Genomic DNA, 21206 nt, shown 5'->3' with positions numbered 1-21206 from the left:
TACTAGGTACTATAATAATAACATGTAACTACCTACATTATATTGTACTATATCTACGAATATATGAAGGCATGTTATAGGTATCACATCGTTGTTATATTTAACAATGGAGATATGAAAAAGCGCAGGATGTTTAAAGATTAATGATGCATACCGGAACACAAAGCTGAAATGTAAACCGCTCTCGGAATGTATACATTTATTTCTTGTGTTGTATAATTAATTGGATTGTCGCATAAAATCTGGGTAAATACTAAAATAATAAAATGTAACAGTTTTATTGGTCACTTATACGGGTTCGAACAATGCTGACGTTTATATCATCACTTTTGATAAGGGAAATTTATAGCCAAGTGCCGGGTTTTTGTATTTCAATGGAAATAAATTTAATTGTAAAATATGATCGCAAATTGTAAGAAATGTAAACCAGTATTTTTACACATGATATCAATCGTAATGAAACTTCTGTAATTGTAACCAATAATAAATGTTACATCTACAGTTTGCAAGACATTGGCGCTTCGGTTTATCTGATTGACATCTGATTAAGATTATTACTTACTAAACAATTTACAAAAAATAATGTTATGTTTTTGTTTCCTCAAGGAACGTGATCCTAGTAGTTGGTGACGGCATGAGCTTGACTACAGCAACTGCAGCAAGAATCTTGCGTGGGCAGAGACGAGGCCAGTCGGGGGAAGACGCAGACTTGGCGTGGGATACGTTTCCTGCTGTGGCGCTAGCGAAGGTAACACTTTATGTTTATGTAAGCAAACATTTATCAATCTTCACTACAGCAGCATCTTCTTCTTTTTGCGATGCCTCTCCAACTAGTGAAGGTCGGCTATCAGCTTTTGAAATCCCTCACGGTTTTTTGAGAGGCGAAATAGTTCAGCTGCGTTTGCTATCCCCGTCCACTCTCGAATGTTCCGCAGCCAAGATTTTTTTCTTCTACAGCATCATGGAACTCTCCAATTATAAGAAGGGACCTTTAACCAGCTATACGACAAAAGTTTCCAACAAAAAATAATTTGTATTAATGGAAATTTTTGGTGACAAACAAGGCTTCCTAACGAGTCCTTAAGAAAAGCAGTGGGAATGATACTCTTGAGGATTAGGTTAGGAAGACTCATTTGCCATATACTGTCATTTGTATATTATACAGAAACAAATAATTATTTACCTGGAGATTTTGTGAGTTGATCGTATTGTTTAGACAGTAATTAAATACTTTTCCTCAAGAAGTGATTTTTAAGGAAATCGCCTATGGGTTAATTAATTTGCTTTTGGAATGAATATTCGTAAACAACCTGAGTTACCTGTTCTTTTGATAATAGGAAAATAAGCTAATTACATGTTTTCCTCATTTAATGTATGTTTTAGACGTAAATGAGCTTATTCGCTACAGGAAAGAGAAGAAAATCTAACGTATATTTAAGACGATATCTTGTTATTTATCAGGTTTAATTAAAACTTAAGTAAATAGATTTCCTTATCTGCAACATTTGGGTTGGGACGGTCGGATACAAACAACGCCGAAGGCATACCTTTAAGTTCCAAATTTTATTAAGCAAAGTATTCGTGAATAGGATTAAAGTTACAAATTATCTTAGATTCTAAGATGCTTACAAAGTAACTTCTAAATTTTTACGGTAAAATAATGTTGCCTAAAAATATATATTTGACCTTTTTCTTTGAAATTATCTACGGTATAATATAAGTATTCTACTGCTTTATTTATATTAAGTTATAATTTATATTGTAGTTAAGTTGTTCTTAGTCCAATTGTTCCAAGTTGGGTCTTAGTAGTTAAAAGTGTGAAAAGTGTTTCTGTGTTGATTGTCGCTCTAATGGTAGCAATGAATTTCAAATCTCAGAAAAAGCTCTAGAACTAATTCAGATCTAATAACAATATGCAGTGAACGTTTAACATTACATAAAGTACTTCTTTCCTACTTGGATAGGTCTTACATTATTTCTAAAGATAAAAGAAATTGAGAATTAAAATTAGATGAAAACCGCAAATCTTCTCAGTCTCTACGTACCCAAGTTTTTATTTTACTTTTTAAATAATAATGATTTGTCTCATTTATTATATCTAAGGTTATTGCCTACACGCGATGATTTATTATCTTGTGAACCTGTGTGAGATACAGAGGAAGATAGAATAACAAAATGTAAGAGCATCATTCTTGTTCTTCCTTTCTTCTCAGACATATAACGTGGACGCTCAGACTGGTGAATCGTCGGCCTGCGCTACTGCTCTTCTTTGTGGAGTTAAAGCCAGATACGAGACTCTGGGCTTGGATGCTGGAGGTAGATTCAACAGCTGCGCATCCGCCATACACTCGAAAGTTACGTCGTTGATCGATTGGGTGCATGATGCAGGTTAGTTGCTGAATGTGAAGGTTCATTTATATTAACATGAATATATTGTAACCTAATAGTAAGTTATCGTCGTTTATGGAAGTCTAATCAACTTCAAACAGGATTAAAGTGCTGCCGTTACAGTAATCTTCAGGGAGAGCATCCTGGAGATTGGGTTGCGATGTCCCGTGTAAGTGATTTTCACTTACCAAAATCCTTCAACCACAGCAATACCTTTGTTTTTATAAGGTAGACATAATTATGAATACTTAATTGTTTCAATAGGGATATTGAGAGGTCAGTGTGCATAATTGCCTTCTGAGTTGTTATGTAACATAATATAGGATTGTCGAAGACTTCATAGTGAGTTTTTGGGTCGGTAACTTGATATGAATAATAACAAAAAGTTATACTGTAATATTAGGTAGGTACTGTAATAGTTGTTGTTGTATTGTGTTACTGTGATAGTTACACAGTGACATACTCGTATGTCATTGTGTAACTATTTCAGAAACACAATTTATAGCAAAATAAATAGTATTAAAAGTTAAGTATCTATTACTTCTCTTTGACTTGATCTGTGATTTTAAGCAAGTATAATTTGATTTATTTAACTATATTTAGATTTAGTTATGCATCTACCGATCTGGTAAAAAAATGGATATTTCACTATTTAAATGTGTTTTCAAATTATAAATAAGATTTATCTTCTATATGTTCACTGATCACTAAATTCCTCTTCATCCCCTATCTTCTTTATGTATAATCACAAAATTCTATCTCTCAGGAAAGTCGAGTGGCATCGTCACTACCGCTCGCATCACCCATGCCACTCCGGCGGCGCTCTACGCCCACGCACCCTCCAGGTATTGGGAAGATGACAGCAGAGTACCGCCCACTGTGCGCAGAGACTGCAAGGATATCGCCTTGCAGTTGGTTGAAAACGAACCAGGGAGGAATATAAATGTAAGTATTTTGGTGAAGTAAAAAGTAATAAGTAGTTCACATTCGTCGTTTTACTAAGGGCGATAGCAAACCTCTGTTTTTGAAGTAGCCAGCATGTAGTAGTAGTAACATGTTCATGAATTTTTATGTACTTTTATATATTTAGTGCAGCAGTAGGTGCGGTACTGTTCCGCGTCGGTGCGAAGTCGGTAAACAGCCTAAGCGAAAAAATATTCGTTGATGGAGTAAAATGTAGCCTAACACTTTAAAAATGGATTTGATTCGAATCACGCCTGTGATTCTTCAAAGTGATGAGTACAATAGAAATTTATTGTGATTTGCATTAGATTAAACAGTGGCCGGAGAATGTCTTTAATGTACTAAAAATAATAAGAAATCTATAAAACCGCACATGGCCAGAGTATTAAACTACAGCCCTTCCATTTTGAGAGGAGACTCAAAGACTATTTAGTAAAACAACATGTTGCTTTTTGTAGTAGGTACCTTTAATAAATTTTACTTTTGAGATTACTTTTAGAATTGGAATAAATGTGCCCCAGTTCATATGTTATGCTGAAAACACTTGTATTTTTCGATAGGAAAGTTGTTTGTATCCTTAAAAAGTTTATCGCAAGCTTTAAGCTTTCAGCTCGAGTAAATAAATGTCAAGGTACCGTGATTACTAGTTTCGACTTGGCTTAGAGCCATTCTTTCTCCCCAAAAAAGGGAAAAGGAATATACGACTAGTCCTTTTTAAGTTAAAGAACTTCTTCGCAGGTAAAGTATCAGCAGTAGTAAGTAAAAGACAAAATAGGGCTTTTATATAATAAATAACTTTGGTATAAACTCTTACATCTGTTATAAAAATGCTTTTAATTTAATTGAAGTTTATTATGAACTGGGAAAATTATATAGGATTCATATGGGTACCGAAAAATATAATGTGATATGTCTGACTAATAACACCAGCGTTAAGCGCTGTTGTGTTCGTTCTACCTTAGTCCATTCAGATACGCATACTTTTCCGAGGGCAACTGTGACCGACCTCATCATCATCATCAACCCATTACTGTTCCCCTGCTGGGTACCGGTCTCCTCTCAGAATGAGAAGGATTAGGCCATAATCCGCTGAACTGGCCAAGTGCTTATTGGTAGACTTCAAATAAATTTGAGTTCTTTTTTATAAATCTCTCATGTATGCAGATTTCCTCACGATGTTTTCTTTTCAAAACTTTGAAAAATCAGAGGTACGTGCGTGGGATTTGAACCTCGAACCCCTCGATCGAGAGGCCGGGTTTCTTAACCACTAGGCTATCACTGCCTAAGGTTTATCTAATATTATTTAGAGTTGATTATAGGTGTCCATGTGCCGCAGTACGCATTTTCTATCAGGTAGACTGTAAACCCGTCTGCTACTTTTGTAGCATGAGGTCAATTACATTTCACAAAGGTAATATTATATGAATCGGTCATGCATACTTTCAGTCCAATAACCTTTGTTTATATTATGAATTCATTCGGTTGCTCGTTGGTGATGCTTCCCACAAATTAATTAATTTTATTTGGGTATTGTATACGTATTATTTGACCATTTGGGTTAACTATTGGTAACCAAAGTACTATTTTATATTATTAATTTGAGTATTACGTATTGTGATTTTAGTATTGTACTCGAAATTTGGATGGGTTATCGTTAGTGGCTAAATTTCATGCGCATTTCCGTGTTTAGGAGGGAATGCTAAGGGTTGGTCACGGTTATGATTATTAGATAATAGTCGGTAATTCTCGTCGAAACCGTCATGTGTACTTTATAATAAATGAATAATATAATTAATAAATATGCAATAGGTACGTATGTGCAATACGTATGTGTACACATGTAATAAAAATATCATCAGTGTTCCTTGCAATCCGGAGTGTACTTTTCTGAATCTACCCTCTTTGTTGAAAAATATTTTAACTGTTTTTGTTTTAGATACAAAATAATTATATATATATACATACATATACCATACATATTCTTTCAATATACTTATTATTGTTATACTATCATTTATTTATATCATGTTACTTATGCCAAGTGGCATATAATAGTTTTAAGATTGTGTTTTCTCTGTAAGTGAATTGTCAATGTCAATTCTTAAGAGAAATAAAGTCTTTCACCATATCAAGGGGGTTACTTCCATCTCTTAACACAATGTTATTTTAAGCATACTATTACTTTTTTGCAGGAAATTTAACTTTTTAAGTAAAATCGTCATATTTCAGTTTGTTTTATACAATGGATAAGCGAAAAATTTATACCGGTTTATGTTTGTTCAACTGTGTATGACGGAATATTTTACTGTTTTAAGGAGGAAATAAAACTTTCCTGAACTATGATGGTATTTAAAAGATGGTAGTAGGCCCCCAGTACAAGTTGACACGTTAATACTCGTATGTTCGTTTGATTTTAAAAATATCCTTTCAAAATACGTGATAACATAATATATTTAGATATGAAATACTCGCGGCCTAAAAGCATAATGCACCACTGACCACACAAAGGCTTTCGACAAGTTAATCGTGTATTATTTTCATTTAATTACACTCGTGGAAATTGTCCGTACACATTTTATTCATGCATTAGGATATATGAAACGAATCCCAAGTTCCGTGTCCCTGAGTATTAAAACCCTTGCTTAGTCACTTGACCTCAGCCTTCATTACACTCGCAACGCTTATCACTTACTACAGACTCGGGACTAATACTCGTATTCAGTCTGTATGTATGTATTAATTAGTAGTATTGATTAACTTTTTATTGACTTAAATTATTTTACGAACGGAATGGGTTATGTTAGATAGCATTTTCTACGGGACAATTTGGTGATGATGGTAGGTAGTGAAAATATTATGTACATTAAAATGAAATAATAACAAATAGAGAAAAGGAAAAAAGAGGGTAGAAATGATAATATAGCAAACTCAAAATGTATAAAGGACAAACATGTTGTAATAATTATTAGTATATATTTGTTTTAACTACCAAAGCTAGAACCATGGAATTTGGACAATAGCTTTATTTTAAAATGTAGGCAGGATGTGGAAAATGTATGTACACATTTTATTCATAGAATGCATTAGACGATATATGAACGAGTCCCAAGTTCCGTGTCGCCGGGTATTAAACCCGCTGCTTAGTCGCTTGACCTCAGCCTTCGTTACACTCGTAGTGCTTATCACTTACTACTGACTCGGGACTAATACTCGTATTTCATGTAAGTTAGTATTATAGCCAGACATGTACATCATTTATATAGATGTTTGTTCACCTTGTATCGAACATACGACTGTATGATCGTATTCAATTATAATATTTATTAACTCTTTATTGATTAAAATTATGGTACATAAAACGGCGTAGTTGCTGTTAGATAGCATTTTGTACGTGACAATTTTGATGATGATGGCAGGTTGTGAAAATATAATGTACATTAAAATGAAATAATAGTAAATAGAGAAAAGGAAAAAGAAGGAAAAAAGAGGGTAAAGCATAAAGCACAAACATGTTGTAATTATTAGAATTTATTTGTTTTAACTACCAAAGCTAGAACCGTGGAATTTGGACAATAGCTTTATGTTAAAATGTAGGCAGGATGTGGAAAATGTATGTGCACATTTTATTCATAGAATGCATTAGACGATATATGACCGAATCCCAAGTTCCGTGTCGCCGGGTATTAAACCCGCTGCTTAGTGGCTTGACCTCAGCCTTCGTTACACTCGTAGTGCTTATCACTTACTACCGACTCGGGACTAATACTCGTATTTCATGTAAGTTAGTGTTATTGCCGAAAATGTACATCATGTACGATCATTTATATAGTGTCGTGTATCGAATAGAAGCCAATATATGGTAAAAGTGTAGTTGAAAATGTTTATGTATTTATTTATTAATTATTTATTGATTAAAATGTGGTACAAAACAATCTTGATGATGGAAAGCTGTGAAATGGTCGAACTTGTAATCAAGAAAAAAAATGTGATGGAAAGACAAAAAACAAAACTTGCAAGAAACAGGTAAAACTACTCTTTTACACTACAAGTGTTAAAACGAGTTAGTATGGAGCTAATAGTTTCCGTAGATATATAGCTCCCGAGGACGGCGGTATGTGTGATCGCATACCGTCGTAAACACTACATGGTGTGGGAGGAGCGGAAACTGCTCCTCCAGGGTAGAGCCCGATCGGGGCATCGCGCTTGGCGGGCTCCGGTTGTGTTCCGTCGGAGATCCCGGAGGTCTCCAACAAGCGTTGAGGATGGCCACCGGGGTAAAAATCCCACATAACCGGGCGTCGCTCCCACGTTGTCGGGTACCTTTTGAAGGTTTCCCCTCGAAAAAAAAAGTATATGAAATGAGAATAAGGAAGTGGTCACTATCTTCAAATTGTATGTGGACAATAAGTTACAGCACAGAAAATCCCAGCACGCGTATATTTTTTTTGTCAATAATATTTTTTTTAATTCTTAGTTTCATAAGCATAAAACATATAAATTATTGGATGCGGACATCGCACGTTGCCTATCGTTTATTGGCGGCTCTAAACTAATTTAAACTTTGTCTCAAGTTCGTACAAGTTTGTTATGTGGGTCGTACGAAATGCAGCCTGAAACACACCCAGCAAGTACGGGAACTTTTAAATTAAACGATCGCTTTCAAGTTCCGTGTGTCATTCTGTGTTTAATTAGATAGCTTGATCAGGTGTGTTCTTATTTACATTACATTGTAGTCTTTGTTTTCTTTACGTTATCGGAAGTACATAATAGGCATGCAATGTATCTAATAGAAAGTGTCTGTTTTACGTAGATATAAATATGTTAAAATGTATAAAATGGAAGAATACTATTCATACGTCTAAGACGAATATTTGAAAATGTTAATAGACACGTATTCGGTCATTTTACCTTGCTAAATTACGCGGTACTAGCGGCACTAGCAGTTTTATGCGGACTCTACTTTTCTATGTTGTTAATATCGATTTACACATTTTTTACGTAATGAGCTGAATCTGAATCTATAAAAATAATATCCGTACTTCATTTTGAGCTTAGCCAGAAATTACACATTCAATACGCAAAACCAACATTTTTTTAAAAGAGTTAACTTAATCTCAATAGTTCCAATTCTTTTATCGTCGTCGTGGGTACAATTTTTACTTCTAATTACTATTTTAAATACGATTTTCTCGCATTCTGAATAGAGTATTGCTTTGTAACTGTAAATTTACTGCGAAGCTGCTTAATTTTAGTCTCTGTTACATTTGTCGTGTTGCACGTTGTTTATTGCCAGCTCAAGATTAATACTAATTACTTTCACTAAGCGACAACATAGTGGAATTCCGTGTATTTAATGTTGCATATGTAATATTAATTTCTGATTGAACAGTATGGGTACTGTGAAATTTAATCTCAGCTATTTCTATTGATACATGTTAATTAATATTAAAATATACGGACTTTGAGCTTGATGAGATGAGATTGGATAATTCCTATATTCAGCAGTTATTCAAAGGCTCATGGAAAGCGACTTTCATTAAAGATCATTAATATAATATGCTTTAATATTTGCTGCTATGTAAATATTACAAGTTTAATCTTCTGGTTGCATTGAGATGTTTTTGTTGGTCTTTTTCATCTTTCTCATCTATCCTTAACGAGTTGGGGCAAAGTAAAAAAGAAAAACCTCGTTTTCCCGTAGAAACTAATAATACCAAGACAAATATGTTGGCTTCGTTTTTGTAGTATTGCCGTTGTTTAGTCTAGTGACAGCTGTATGTAAGAAAAAGTAGCTCATGATAAGGTAAGGACTAAGTATGAGCTTTGCTATACACAGAATTAAGGTTTCCAAAGTTCGATAATAAATTTCATTGATGGAGCCCTGGGGACAATATTAATCTTAGTACAATGAATAATTCCACGGTACTTAATATTCATCATGTTTCAATCCAGAACAAAAGAAAAACTGTTATTATATTTGCAGAAATTAGATGCAGAGATAATTTAATTTACCTTCACATTTCTAATAAAGAAAATTTGTGTCGAATCAAAAGGTAATAATGGGTGGCGGTAGGCGCCATTTCCTGCCAACTGTGACACCAGATCCCGAGCATCCGAATCGAGAAGGACGAAGACTGGATGGAAGGAACCTCGCAGAAGACTGGGCGAGGGAGAAGAAGCGGCGGCGGTTACGAGCGCAATACATTCACTCAAGGGAACAACTTGCAAAGCTGGATCCGAGATCCGTTGATTATATTTTAGGTAAGTTTTCTAAGATTACTTTCATTCCTTTTTCTGCGGTTGTATTATGTTAGTGACTGATTTCTACGACAATCATCATCAATATGATTACGATGGAAAGAAAATAACTCAATGGCCGTATTTCATTAACACTTCAAGTGTTGTTTTAACGTTGTTTTTGTCAAAATGCAATGAATTCCATGTTCACGTGAAATCATCGTGAAATTACGAACGTAGTTTTTGATGGACAAACAGAAGTCGTGAACAATGACGCCCTCAGAAAGGTTTTAATCACGCTCGATGTTTTCCATTTTATGTCCATTTAAACAAAGGACATTACTTTCAAACAAAAGTCAAACTCAGTGACAAATATACCAAACGTTTTAATCATTTTATTGAGTAATGTCATCATTTTACACGAGAATTTCATAACCATTTAAGTCAAAAATTATTCAGCATAGAACAATTCGGGATTAAAGAGTACATACCAAGATGAGACACAAACTCAAATAACAGCACAAGCTTCTCGAAAATGTTATTTGAATATTGTGACGAATATTTTGGTAACATTTATGACTGTCTTACATTAAATATGCCTAAAATCCTCAGTGATATAATAAAGCGAAAGCATTTAATGAGTTTCCTTGGTCGGATATTAAATTCTTCAATTCTATCGAATTTCTGTAATCAAAGCAATACGGAAGTGATCGCCGATTCATTCAATATGACTCGCGTATTGTAATTAATTCTATTTGTAAGGACTTCGAGACTATATAAATTAGGTACATATTATAAATTATATAAATCACGTGTCAATTTTTTTAATACGGTTGGTTCCATCCTTTAAGACATAATTTGAATTTTTTGAATCTATAGGAGCTGTTGTCGAAATTAAAACAAAAAGTGCATCAGAATATTGTTATTCGAGCTATGCAAAAATGTTATCAGGTGGTAGAACCTTTTGTGTTTCGACTCCGGCGGCACCACCGCCACACCTATTTCAGCCTAATAACAGCACTGTTAGGCGCTGCTGTTTCGTTTTGAAGGGGGTGGTAAGGGAGGCATACTTTTCCGAGGTGTTCCAGCTTAGTCCTCAGGGGTAACGGCACATCTGTGACCGACCTCAGGTAGGAATATCTAATCCTATATGGGGTTGATTACAGATGTCCATGGGCGGCAGTGGCCGCTTACTATCAGATGGACTGCGTTATAAAAAAAAAGTGTGTGTGTGTCAGCTACGACGCACGATTGGAGTTTACTCCTTACGAACGATAATTATGATATATATCGAATAGAAAATAATACGCAGGCGCGCAACACACACGTACAAACATACGCACACATTCAACTCTCAGACTGGAGGTAGTGAACTATACAGTGAGACTACGAAGTATCGCGCAAAGAGGAGACCCCGAGAATGAGATACGCTGTGTAATGTATTCCATCTCATTCTTTTACACGTTCAATCCTACAGATATATATGTTTGTCTCTTTCTACGTTACGCCTCAACTTTTAGTGTTACACTTGATTTTACTCCTCATAAAATTTCCGTACCGGGCCTTATAACTCAAATCGTTTCTTAAGGAGTAAACTCCAAAAAATGTTTTTCATATTTCTTAAACAATCAGTACCATTTTTGAACGGTTTATCGCATTGTATTGTTTATAGGTCAATAGAGTTCTTTTATAGCTCACAATAATTCCTAAAATTGTATCTAAACGACTCATTATAATTACAAATGCTACAATTATTATTATTCAAATCCTATTCTAATAAATAGGTAGCTACAGAAATATATCAATGGGGCTAATCATTATTTTCATACCCTCGTCGATTAGGATGGAAGAGGAAGTATCCTTAAGAATAATAATCTGGTATAAGTTGTAAATAAGGATATTATATTTCCAATTAATAATTTCCTCCTTGATGTCAAGATTGTCATAAGTAAGACACTTGGATAATTAAAGACTTGATAGCGAATGAGAATCCTCATTCGTTAAATGAGACATATTATTTAAGTTTAGCTTTCATAGTTAATACAGGAATGAAATGCATATCGGTTTTTCGAAACATCCTATATATAAGAGAATTTTCTCGTGTCACTATGTTAGTTACCGTACTCCTCCGAAACGACTTTATCGATCTTCACCAAATTTTATATGCATATTCAGTAGGTCTGAGAATCGGCTACCATCTATTTCTCATACCCCTAAGTGATGTGGGTTGTTCACCATTAACATTTTTTTATTTATATAGCAACACAACGTTTGCCGGGTCAACTAGTAAATAAATATTATACTCGTAATTAATTTAAGCCAATAATAAACCAAAATCTTACTCACTATTTTATGTAATTCATACTTTAAAGAATTCAAAATTACGTACTCTCTGTTTTTACATTTTCGTGTCTAATGAAGAAATATTTCATTATTAACTAAAAATTTTGCTCGGTAACATATTTCCGTTGGAAGATCGGCAAGCTTCGTGAAAATTCCTGATAAAAGAAATGGCGCGTCCATTATTTCACTTAATTAAAGCTGACTGATGTATCACGAATTTCTGAAAATGCTATACCAGCGGTTGTTATGAGGATCGATTTTGTGGGGTTTGTTTAAGGGTCGGCTTACTCAGCATATTAAGCACGCAACCTCAAAGGACCGGATGGGAAGGTTTTACACGAAACCGACAGAGGTATAGAAAACATTCATAAGTCAATAACCTCTCGAGTAAGCAATATAATTAAGTAAATATTGATGGATACTTCAGCTAATAAACTGTTATTGAAGATGTATTTATAATTGGAAAAATGTATGTTTTTAGCTATGATTCTAGAATAGGTTCATAAAATTTTGCTGTTAATTTGAAAATTTAAAACATCGCGTTGTATTCACTTCCTTTATTCTTACGCTTTTTATTAGATATCAAAACATAAAAAACCAATGTTTTGACTATCTATCTGCACTGGTAATTTGTAAATGGTTTTAAAGCAAACCTTTGCAAAGTTAGATGCAACCTGCATTTACCACAAAACATCACAACCACATCTTCCTATTTATAGGAACAGGTAAATTCGTACTTAATTAATCAAAGTACGAGTAAGTACGCTAAAATTATAGTATTGCTTTGATTACGAATACAGCATTCATGATGATTAATTTTCCTGCAACCCATTAGATTTCACTCTGAATAGTAAATTTGAGGCTTCAAAGCTTTATGCTTGGCGCCTTAGGCTACACACTACACACGTCTTTTAAGTCTTTTGTTGTTAAGTCTTTGCTTGAGCTGTCAAGCTGTCCTTGTAAATATGAAAACTGTGTATTAATTTATTGGTCCACGTTATTTTTTTTTTTGTAATAGGTATAGGAGTAGCAGACGAGCATACAGTCCACCTGATGGTAAGTGGCCACTGCCGCCCATGGACATCTGTAATCAACCCCAGATAGGATTAGATATTCCCACCTGCGGTCGGCCACAGATGCGCCGCTACCCCTGAGGACTAAGCTGGAACGCCTCGGAAAAGTCTGTCTCCCTTACCACACCCTTCAAACCGGAACACAGCAGCGTCTAACACTGCTGTTATTAAGTAGAAATAGGTGTGGTGGTGGTGCTGCCGGAGTCGAACCACAAAGGGTTCTACAACCTTCAATTACATACAATAGCTTTGAAAACATTTATGAATTGAGTCTGAATATGTGATGACCTTTCAATTTCTATTTACACATTTTACTATAAGATAGACATTAATGTAATTAATTACTGGCTTCAGTAAAAATAGCTGCTTTCTTTCCTTTCATTTATATTTACGACTTTATTTATATACTGTAAATTAAATAATCTTGATTCATGATGATTTTAATGAGTCTACAGTCTCATTAAGCTTCTCTCTTTATGAAACGCGAACTTATTTACCTCCACCGGACTTCATTTTACAGTGTTGACAGTGTAATCAGTACGACGGTTGTAATCCTTACAATCCTTTTTAATCTTCTTGTCGGTAAAGGAACTTCTCTTTCAAACTTCTGGAGTACTAGAAAATATGCACAAAAATATTATATTTTTTAAAGTTATGAGTATTAGATATTAATTATCACTTGCTTTAACGGTGAAGGAAAACATGTGAGTAAACTGTAAACCTAAGAAATATTTAAAAAAAGTTACAAAGGTATGTGAAGTGTATACGTAAGTACATGACCAGTTTCGTGGACTTCGGCCTTTCTCATTTTGAGAGGAGCCCAGCAGTGAGACAGTAAAAGGGGTGAACCGCATATTGTTTACAGGTATTCAGTAAAATAAATACTCAATGTTATCTCATGATTAGTAGATTAATACTTCATCCCATTTAATACGTTTGCGCGCCAGAAAAGACGAGTAAATAGATTTCGCGAATGGCCGTCGTAACATCGAATGAAAGCAATTCAATATTAATACACGTCTAAAGTACTAGATATATTTGTATACGCTTCTATAATTTGCCATCTATAATCCTATATAGTACCTACCAAATAGATATTTCAGATAGTTGATTTTGCCAATTGCTATATTAAAAAAAAGATATTTACAATGAAGCATACTCATTACTCATACAATTATTTATTTAACCAGTTTATTAACATAATAGTGACCAAAATAAAAGTTACATCTAAAAGGTTATAACATCATTTAACTTTACGGATCACACAAATTTCAATACAACAATAATAAATTTGTCTTAACAAGTTAGAAGTCCGAAAGTTTTGTATAAAGAGCTTAGTTTGTAAAGTCGTCTAAGTTAGGAATATAGGAGTACTCTCAGTACTATTTATAAAATTAGTAACCTAGCTTCAATTTTTTGTGTACGGATGAAATGATATTGATGGCATTAAAATAGTGAAAAATCTACTTATTTGTACGGCACAAAACAAGAAAGCAAAATTGTTTCACAATTTGCGTATAGCATAAGGAATTTCTCGAAGTTAACGTGTGACTCGAAGTGTACGACAATCACATGTTAAAAGCTGCTCGCTTACAAAATAAACATTTGTTCAGGGTTATTCGAGTACTCTCACATGAACTTTAACGCGGAGCGGGGAGCGGTAGCGGACGCGGACGAGGGCACGTCGTCGAGCCTGTGAAAGCGGACTATTCCTTATTATTCTAGTAAATAAGTAGCTGCAGAAATAAGTAAATGGGCGTAATTATCCTATTTTTTATTTATTTCCCACGCCTTATTATCAGGATGGAGAAGGAAGTATTCTTAGGGATAATAATCTGGTTTAAGTTGTACATAAGGATATAATGTTTACAATTAATTCCGCGAAAGCGAAAATGTTTTACAATTTCAAGATAGTATAACTTTTCGAAGTATCTTTACAAAAAACATTGTCCAGGATTATTCGAGTATTCTCACATGGACTTCAACGCGGAGCGGGGAGCGGTAGCGGACGCGGACGAGGGCACGTCGTCGAGCCCCACTGTGAAAGCTGACGATCCATCTTTAGCCGATATGACTCGTGCTGCTTTGTCTATACTGACGAAGAATGACAAAGGTTTCTTCTTATTGCTTGAAGGTTAGTTGTATTTATATTTATAATTATACACAAAAAACAGATAAGATTTAGAATTGCGGCACCAAAAGTTGAAACTTTCCAGCTGAAGTTGCATACAACGTGCATATATTTTTGCGTCTTATTTTCAGTTTTAAATTTGTTACGAATAAATAAATACTTTTAAAATATTATCAATTTTTAGTAAAGTATAATCGTCTGCATAACGTATTTTGTTGATTAATATGTTTTATAATAATATTATTTTTATTTTAATACTACATGTATTTTCTTAGGATATATTCATATTATTAGTACCTAGGTGAATATTCAAAAAGCCAGTATTTGAGCTGTTTTATATCCTATCCGAATAAAGTGAATTTACCGCTTACGCCCGAGTACACAAACTTCCCAATGTGGAAACCGCATAAATATGGTCGCTTAAAATGAACGTTATCTACTTTTGTTTACTGGTTTGTTGGTACTACACATTGAAAACTTCGTGTATTGAAAAGTATTTTACGGATAAAGTTCATTTTATTTCGTTATCGAAATTTCTCATTCATTTATTAACATTTCGACAATTTTACCTTTAAGCTGACTACCACACATTTAAAGGAAATTCTAATATCTTTATTTTAAGGGATTAACTGCGAAATGTAAATCGTTTTTAACCGACTTCCAAAAAGGAGGAGGTTACTCAATTCGACCGTATATATTTTTTTTTTTTTATGTTTGTTCGGCGATTTTTTCACGATGCCGCGACCGATCGACATGATTCATACACCATTGTATGCGGCTAGTTTCACAGGGGGTCCCATTTCGAGGAAATTTGAAAATTTTCGCCCGTTTTCCCGGGAAATTGGAAAAACCCGATTTCTTTCTTTTCTTTCCCGATATAAACTTCAATAACTCGAGTATTTCTTAACCAATTTCAATTTTATTTTTTTCATATGAAAGGGTGTTTTGTTGCGGTACTTTCCTACTATAATATAAGTATGCTCTGATGATTAGAACTTAAGTAATGGGGTGGAACTCATCATCACTACCCCTGCTTTTTACATATTTTATGACAACTTTCCTTCTGCCCACTCAATTCTCATGAAACTTTAAATGAACATTGAGTATCTAGATTAACATGATATGATGGAAAATTCGACCTTCAACTCTCCAACCCTGGTAATGCAGAAGTGCCTCCTCCCTCAACCATACAAGTAAGGCATTTGGAACTTATGGATATTTAATAAGGTTGATAGGTAGAGATATATGATGGAAAATTTGGCCTTCAACTCTTCAACTCTGATAATGCAGAGGTGCCTCCTGCCTAAACCATACAAGTTAGGCATTTGGAGCTTACGAATATATGATAAGGTCTTTGAGTAGAGACATATGATGGAAGATATGAACTTCAATTCTTCAATCCTTATGATGCAGAGGTGCCTCCAATGTAAAGTATATAGATTAGACATTTGTTGTAATGAAGTTGGTAGACAGAGATATATGATGAAAAATTTGACCTTCAACTCCTTAGATCTGATGATGCAGAGGTACATCCAGCCTAAACCACATGAATAAGCCACTTAGTGCTTTCACACATATTTTACAGGTCCTAAGCAGGTACATGTAATGAAAAAAATGACCTTAGCCATTTTGTGCTTTCATATATGTATTAACGTCACTAAGCAGACACATATGATGAAAATTCAAGGTCTTAACCCTGATAACTTTGACCGTAAAGTCTTCAATCCTAGTGACGCAGGGACACTGCTGGCCTAAACAACAGTAACTTGACAATCACTTCTTACAAATATAAAATATGATTAATGAATACGCTGTAGTTTTCCTTAACTATTGAATTAAGGTAAATTGGACCGACTCACTCGCAGAGTTTTACCACCTAGTTTGATTTATTTACTTTTCTGTTCCAACCTATCCTAGCAAACAATATAGAATTGCATGTAGCCTCGCCTATAGTGTTTCGTATTGAATTGGTTAGGTTAGGTTGAAACATATAAGGCAATATAAAACTAAGCGAGCAGAGCGCGGAAGCGCCCTGCGAGCGGGTGGGTCCAATTCGTATGAATTCAGACCTTACCTTTATTCATGATCACCTTTATACAATTATACATAATATTAATACAAACATTAACATATCATCACTAAAAAGGGTGAAAAAAAAAATTTTAACAAAAAAATAAAACCGACTTCTATGTCACTACAAAGTAAAAAATAATTGAAATAAGTGTTGGTTTAATACATATTTCTGAAGTCGGCGCTCATATTAGACACGCTGTTTACGCCATTATCAAACGAAATATATTGAGCGCCAACTTCAGAAATATGTATTAAACCAACACTTATTTCAATTATTTTTTACTTTGTAGTGACATAGAAGTCGGTTTTATTTTTTTGTTAAAATTTTTTTTTGAAACTTCATAACCAATGTGCTTACATTGTTCTACATCTCATTGGGATAGATCCACAATAACGTAAGTTTACATTTTAAAGGTGGAAGAATAGACCACGCTCATCACTACAACAACCCGTATAGAGCACTCGATGAGACTTTGGAGTTAGAGACTGCGCTTTTAGCGGCACTAGAGCGGGTGAATCCAGCGGAAACTTTGATTGTTGTCACAGCCGATCACGGACATGTAATGACTTTCGGTGGCCAGGCCACACCCAGGGGACATCCGATTTTAGGTAAGCTAATTGGTATAATCAGTAAGTTATTTTGAGTGGTTTTGCTCTGATTATAATTGGTGGATCCCATAAAATACAAGATATTCCATCAGCAACACTGACGCATTTTTAGTTCATTCCGTGTCTTATTGTCAAGAGTGCTAGCTACTCAGAATAGTAATACTTTTCTACTAATATAATGCAGCTAGCATTATTGACAGCCTAAGATAACATAAGTTGTTAGTCGCTACTTACAAAGTCACTCATGCTTCTTTTATTCTTAACGATTGTCTAAGCCTAACTACAATACATTAAGACAAACCAATCCTAGTTCAATATATTAAGACAAAGTTCTTCATTTAGGAGCAGACACAGTCCCATCAGACATAGACGGACTACGATACACGACGCTGTTGTACGGTACGGGGCCAGGACACTCCGAGCCTAGAGCGTTGCCGTTGAATGGAACATCATCAGCGCCAGCGGACGCAGTGCACGCGGCCGCTGTACCCCGGCAGTGGGCGACGCATGGCGGAGAGGATGTGCCTATATATGCGTTAGGTGAGTTAAGCTTAAATTAAGCTATTGCTAAGCTTAAGTTAAGCTATTGTAATTATAATTATGAAAGTTATATCATGGGTAATATTGCGAGAGTTTCAAATTTCCCTATAAAAAATCAAAAAGAGTGAAGAGACAGACAGGCAGATAGATTTATATCATAAGAATTCGGTAGGTATTACTTAAAGATCTAAAATTTTAGTACTTATGTTTTCACAATAATAGTCACAGTTAATTTGTGTAATTAACATGGCGTGGCGGCTCCATCACTATCGATATGTCTGTCTTTCAACAATTGTACTATGTAGATGTGTTCTGATTGAACAGTGACTGGTGCCAACAAATACTTTCAGGTCATTTGTTTTATTTTGGATGAGTTACAGACTCATATAGTGATTACTTAACATACGGATGCTTATATATTGTTTGCTACTATTCCCAACAGTGATTTTGCAATAAATCTTCGAATCGATAGAATTTCAATAAGGAAATATCTCTAGGTCCTATGGCAACGATACTATTTGCGGGCGTGGTGGAACAAAGCTACATTCCGCATGCGATCGCGTACGCGGCGTGCCTCGCGCACCAAGCGAGACGGTGCACGGAGAATAACTTTACGCAGCCACAGGTATGAACACAATGAACATTGTTAGAAAAGTGAGTTGATGTTTGTCGGAATAGAACATTTGTATGTTTATCAAAGGATTTTAGTCGCTTTAGAGATGAGAGTAATAAAAATCAACTTCAACAACAACACTTTCGAAACCTAACTGAATGAAACTGACACCCATTGACATATTTTTTCTATTATGACAACATATAACATCTTGACTTTTGCTTGCTTTGCCATCTTACGAATTTTCGATCAGGTCATCCTGACGCGAGTTTAACATTTGTTACCCAATACAAAAGTGCACAATGCCCCTAAAGAAGTTTTCTTCCAAAATCTTGCCCATCTATAATTTATAAGAAGTAGTTCGTTAACAAATTTCTATATGAATAAAACGTTTACATGATTACAATATTGATTTCTTGTCTATGCATCATTAATTTAAGTTTAAATTCCAGATAAAAATACCGAGTTGCGTACCACCAGAAGTCAGCAGCATATCTGCGGCGGATGACACTAGGAGCGAGAATCCCAGCGGGCGTCGAGTTGTCGTAGCTTCAAGCGTGATGTCCGATGAACGAGCCCCACGGTCAGCCGCTCCGCTACCCGCTACGCTCGTCACACAATACTACCTAATATTATTTACTCTTCACTTGATCAGACACTTAAGTACTGTTCGGTTCACGATTGATCAAACTGTTTGATTTTCACATAAGTGATACTCGATCACAAAGATATTTTGTACAGAAAATGTTTTTAGACACACTGGCACTAAGTTTTGTAAATACGTATTTGGTGTAAATAAATAAATAAATCTATGGTTTATTTTTTCTAGTTTTATTTTTATTAACATCCCGTTCGTGATCCGGTTTACTCAGTGTTATATTTTACTAGACACAATTATAAATAATGAATCGTTTTTTTCTTAACTTGTGATGATAAAAACTTTTTCATTTGATTAATCAATTACCTATCAAATAACTTTTCTTGGAACTTGTTATTCTATTTTATTTTCCACTTTGCGAATCAGTTATTTTAATGACATAGATAGAACTTTTGAAAATGGTGAACTACGAATACGTAATAGTAAAATTCGAAAACTGTACCAGGACAATTTTCTACTTTCTACTGATAAATGAACATAAAATGTATCTTTACAACTGAGGCACCGAAGAAACCTTAGGACTTTTTATCTCTAGATCTTGAATAACAGCTCTTCCAAGTTCGGGGTTTATTAGGGAACGCCGACCGCTAATTAGTTTGAGATTTTGAACTGCGATTAGAACTCGATATTGGAGCTCCAAGTCTACCTGTGGATGCAAGGGAGGTAATACACGAACCACAAACCAAACTGTACCCTTAGTATGAGTTTTTACTGAGTAATCAGCGCCCCTAGCGGATTGTATCAGAATTATAGTGTCAGTAACGTAACATTAAATGTCTAAATTGACAAAATAGTGCTTTCTGTTTTGTCTCTCTTTTTTATGAACATGTGAGGCAGACAGAAAGACTTGAGCACTTACTTATTGTTACGTTTACTCAGTATACTGAAGCAAACAGTAGCACTACCATGAGTTTACAAAAGTATTACTCGCTAGCGACTGCGTAAAATAAATGTATGAAAAATTGTACAGCGCCTCTCGTGGTTACTCGTAGAACTAAATTCCGTAGTGTGAGCCACTCGTAACGTAAAAAACCTATCGAAATCAAATCGCTAGCGAATGTCATTATGATCTATTGCCATACAAATTCGGTCCCATGAGTCATTAATTTGACAGACGTTGTCAAGAAATACCGTAACGATAGTAGTTATGTTATTCACTAGCAAAATGACAATAGTTTTCTATTTACAATTTCTATAGTGGCGTTTCTATGCCAACTCATGTAGTGCTACAGAACAGTATATTGGATTGAGTAAACGAAACGTAAAATTGTGGGATGTTTTGAAAACTCATGGTAAGGGTACTGATGCTTGTCGTTGTCAGTGATTGCGCCGACAGTCGACGTCTGTTGTCAGTGACTGACAACCGTCGAAAATAGTCGTGGACACCCTTTCGTTAGTCAAAATTTCGTCCTTTTGCAACAACAAATGTAACTTTTCAATGAACTTAGTGGAAAGCAATAAAAACTTTGATTTTTTTTGTAATGAAATCTGTGGCAAAACGTCTGTAGATCTAAGAAACAAATCTTACTTTTAGGCGTCATTTGTTGTTATAATGGGCACAAATTCCTTAAATCACGT

The 21206-nt window shown here is 34.8% G+C and overlaps 1 protein-coding gene across 1 annotated transcript in view; it reads left to right on the top strand.

Moving 5' to 3' along the window:
• LOC140744852 (alkaline phosphatase) overlaps positions 1-19791 on the top strand; it is a 137548-nt gene extending 117757 nt beyond the window's left edge. Inside the window, exons 4-12 of the mRNA XM_073076545.1 lie at positions 607-748; positions 2214-2388; positions 3155-3333; positions 9405-9612; positions 14959-15138; positions 17623-17817; positions 18160-18357; positions 18855-18982; positions 19423-19791. Of these exons, the coding sequence (XP_072932646.1) occupies positions 607-748; positions 2214-2388; positions 3155-3333; positions 9405-9612; positions 14959-15138; positions 17623-17817; positions 18160-18357; positions 18855-18982; positions 19423-19668 (1651 nt within the window). The 3' untranslated portion in view covers positions 19669-19791. The remainder of the gene's footprint in view (positions 1-606; positions 749-2213; positions 2389-3154; positions 3334-9404; positions 9613-14958; positions 15139-17622; positions 17818-18159; positions 18358-18854; positions 18983-19422) is intronic.
• The last annotated feature ends 1415 nt before the right edge of the window (positions 19792-21206 follow it).

This window comes from Epargyreus clarus, unplaced genomic scaffold, assembly GCF_041222505.1.
Source record: "Epargyreus clarus isolate Ecla_fem2 unplaced genomic scaffold, WU_Ecla_fem_2.2 ptg000009l, whole genome shotgun sequence".
NCBI classification, from domain to species: domain Eukaryota; kingdom Metazoa; phylum Arthropoda; class Insecta; order Lepidoptera; family Hesperiidae; genus Epargyreus; species Epargyreus clarus.
The sequence above is the reverse complement of the archived record's forward strand: the minus strand, read 5'-3'. Positions and strand labels throughout refer to the sequence as shown.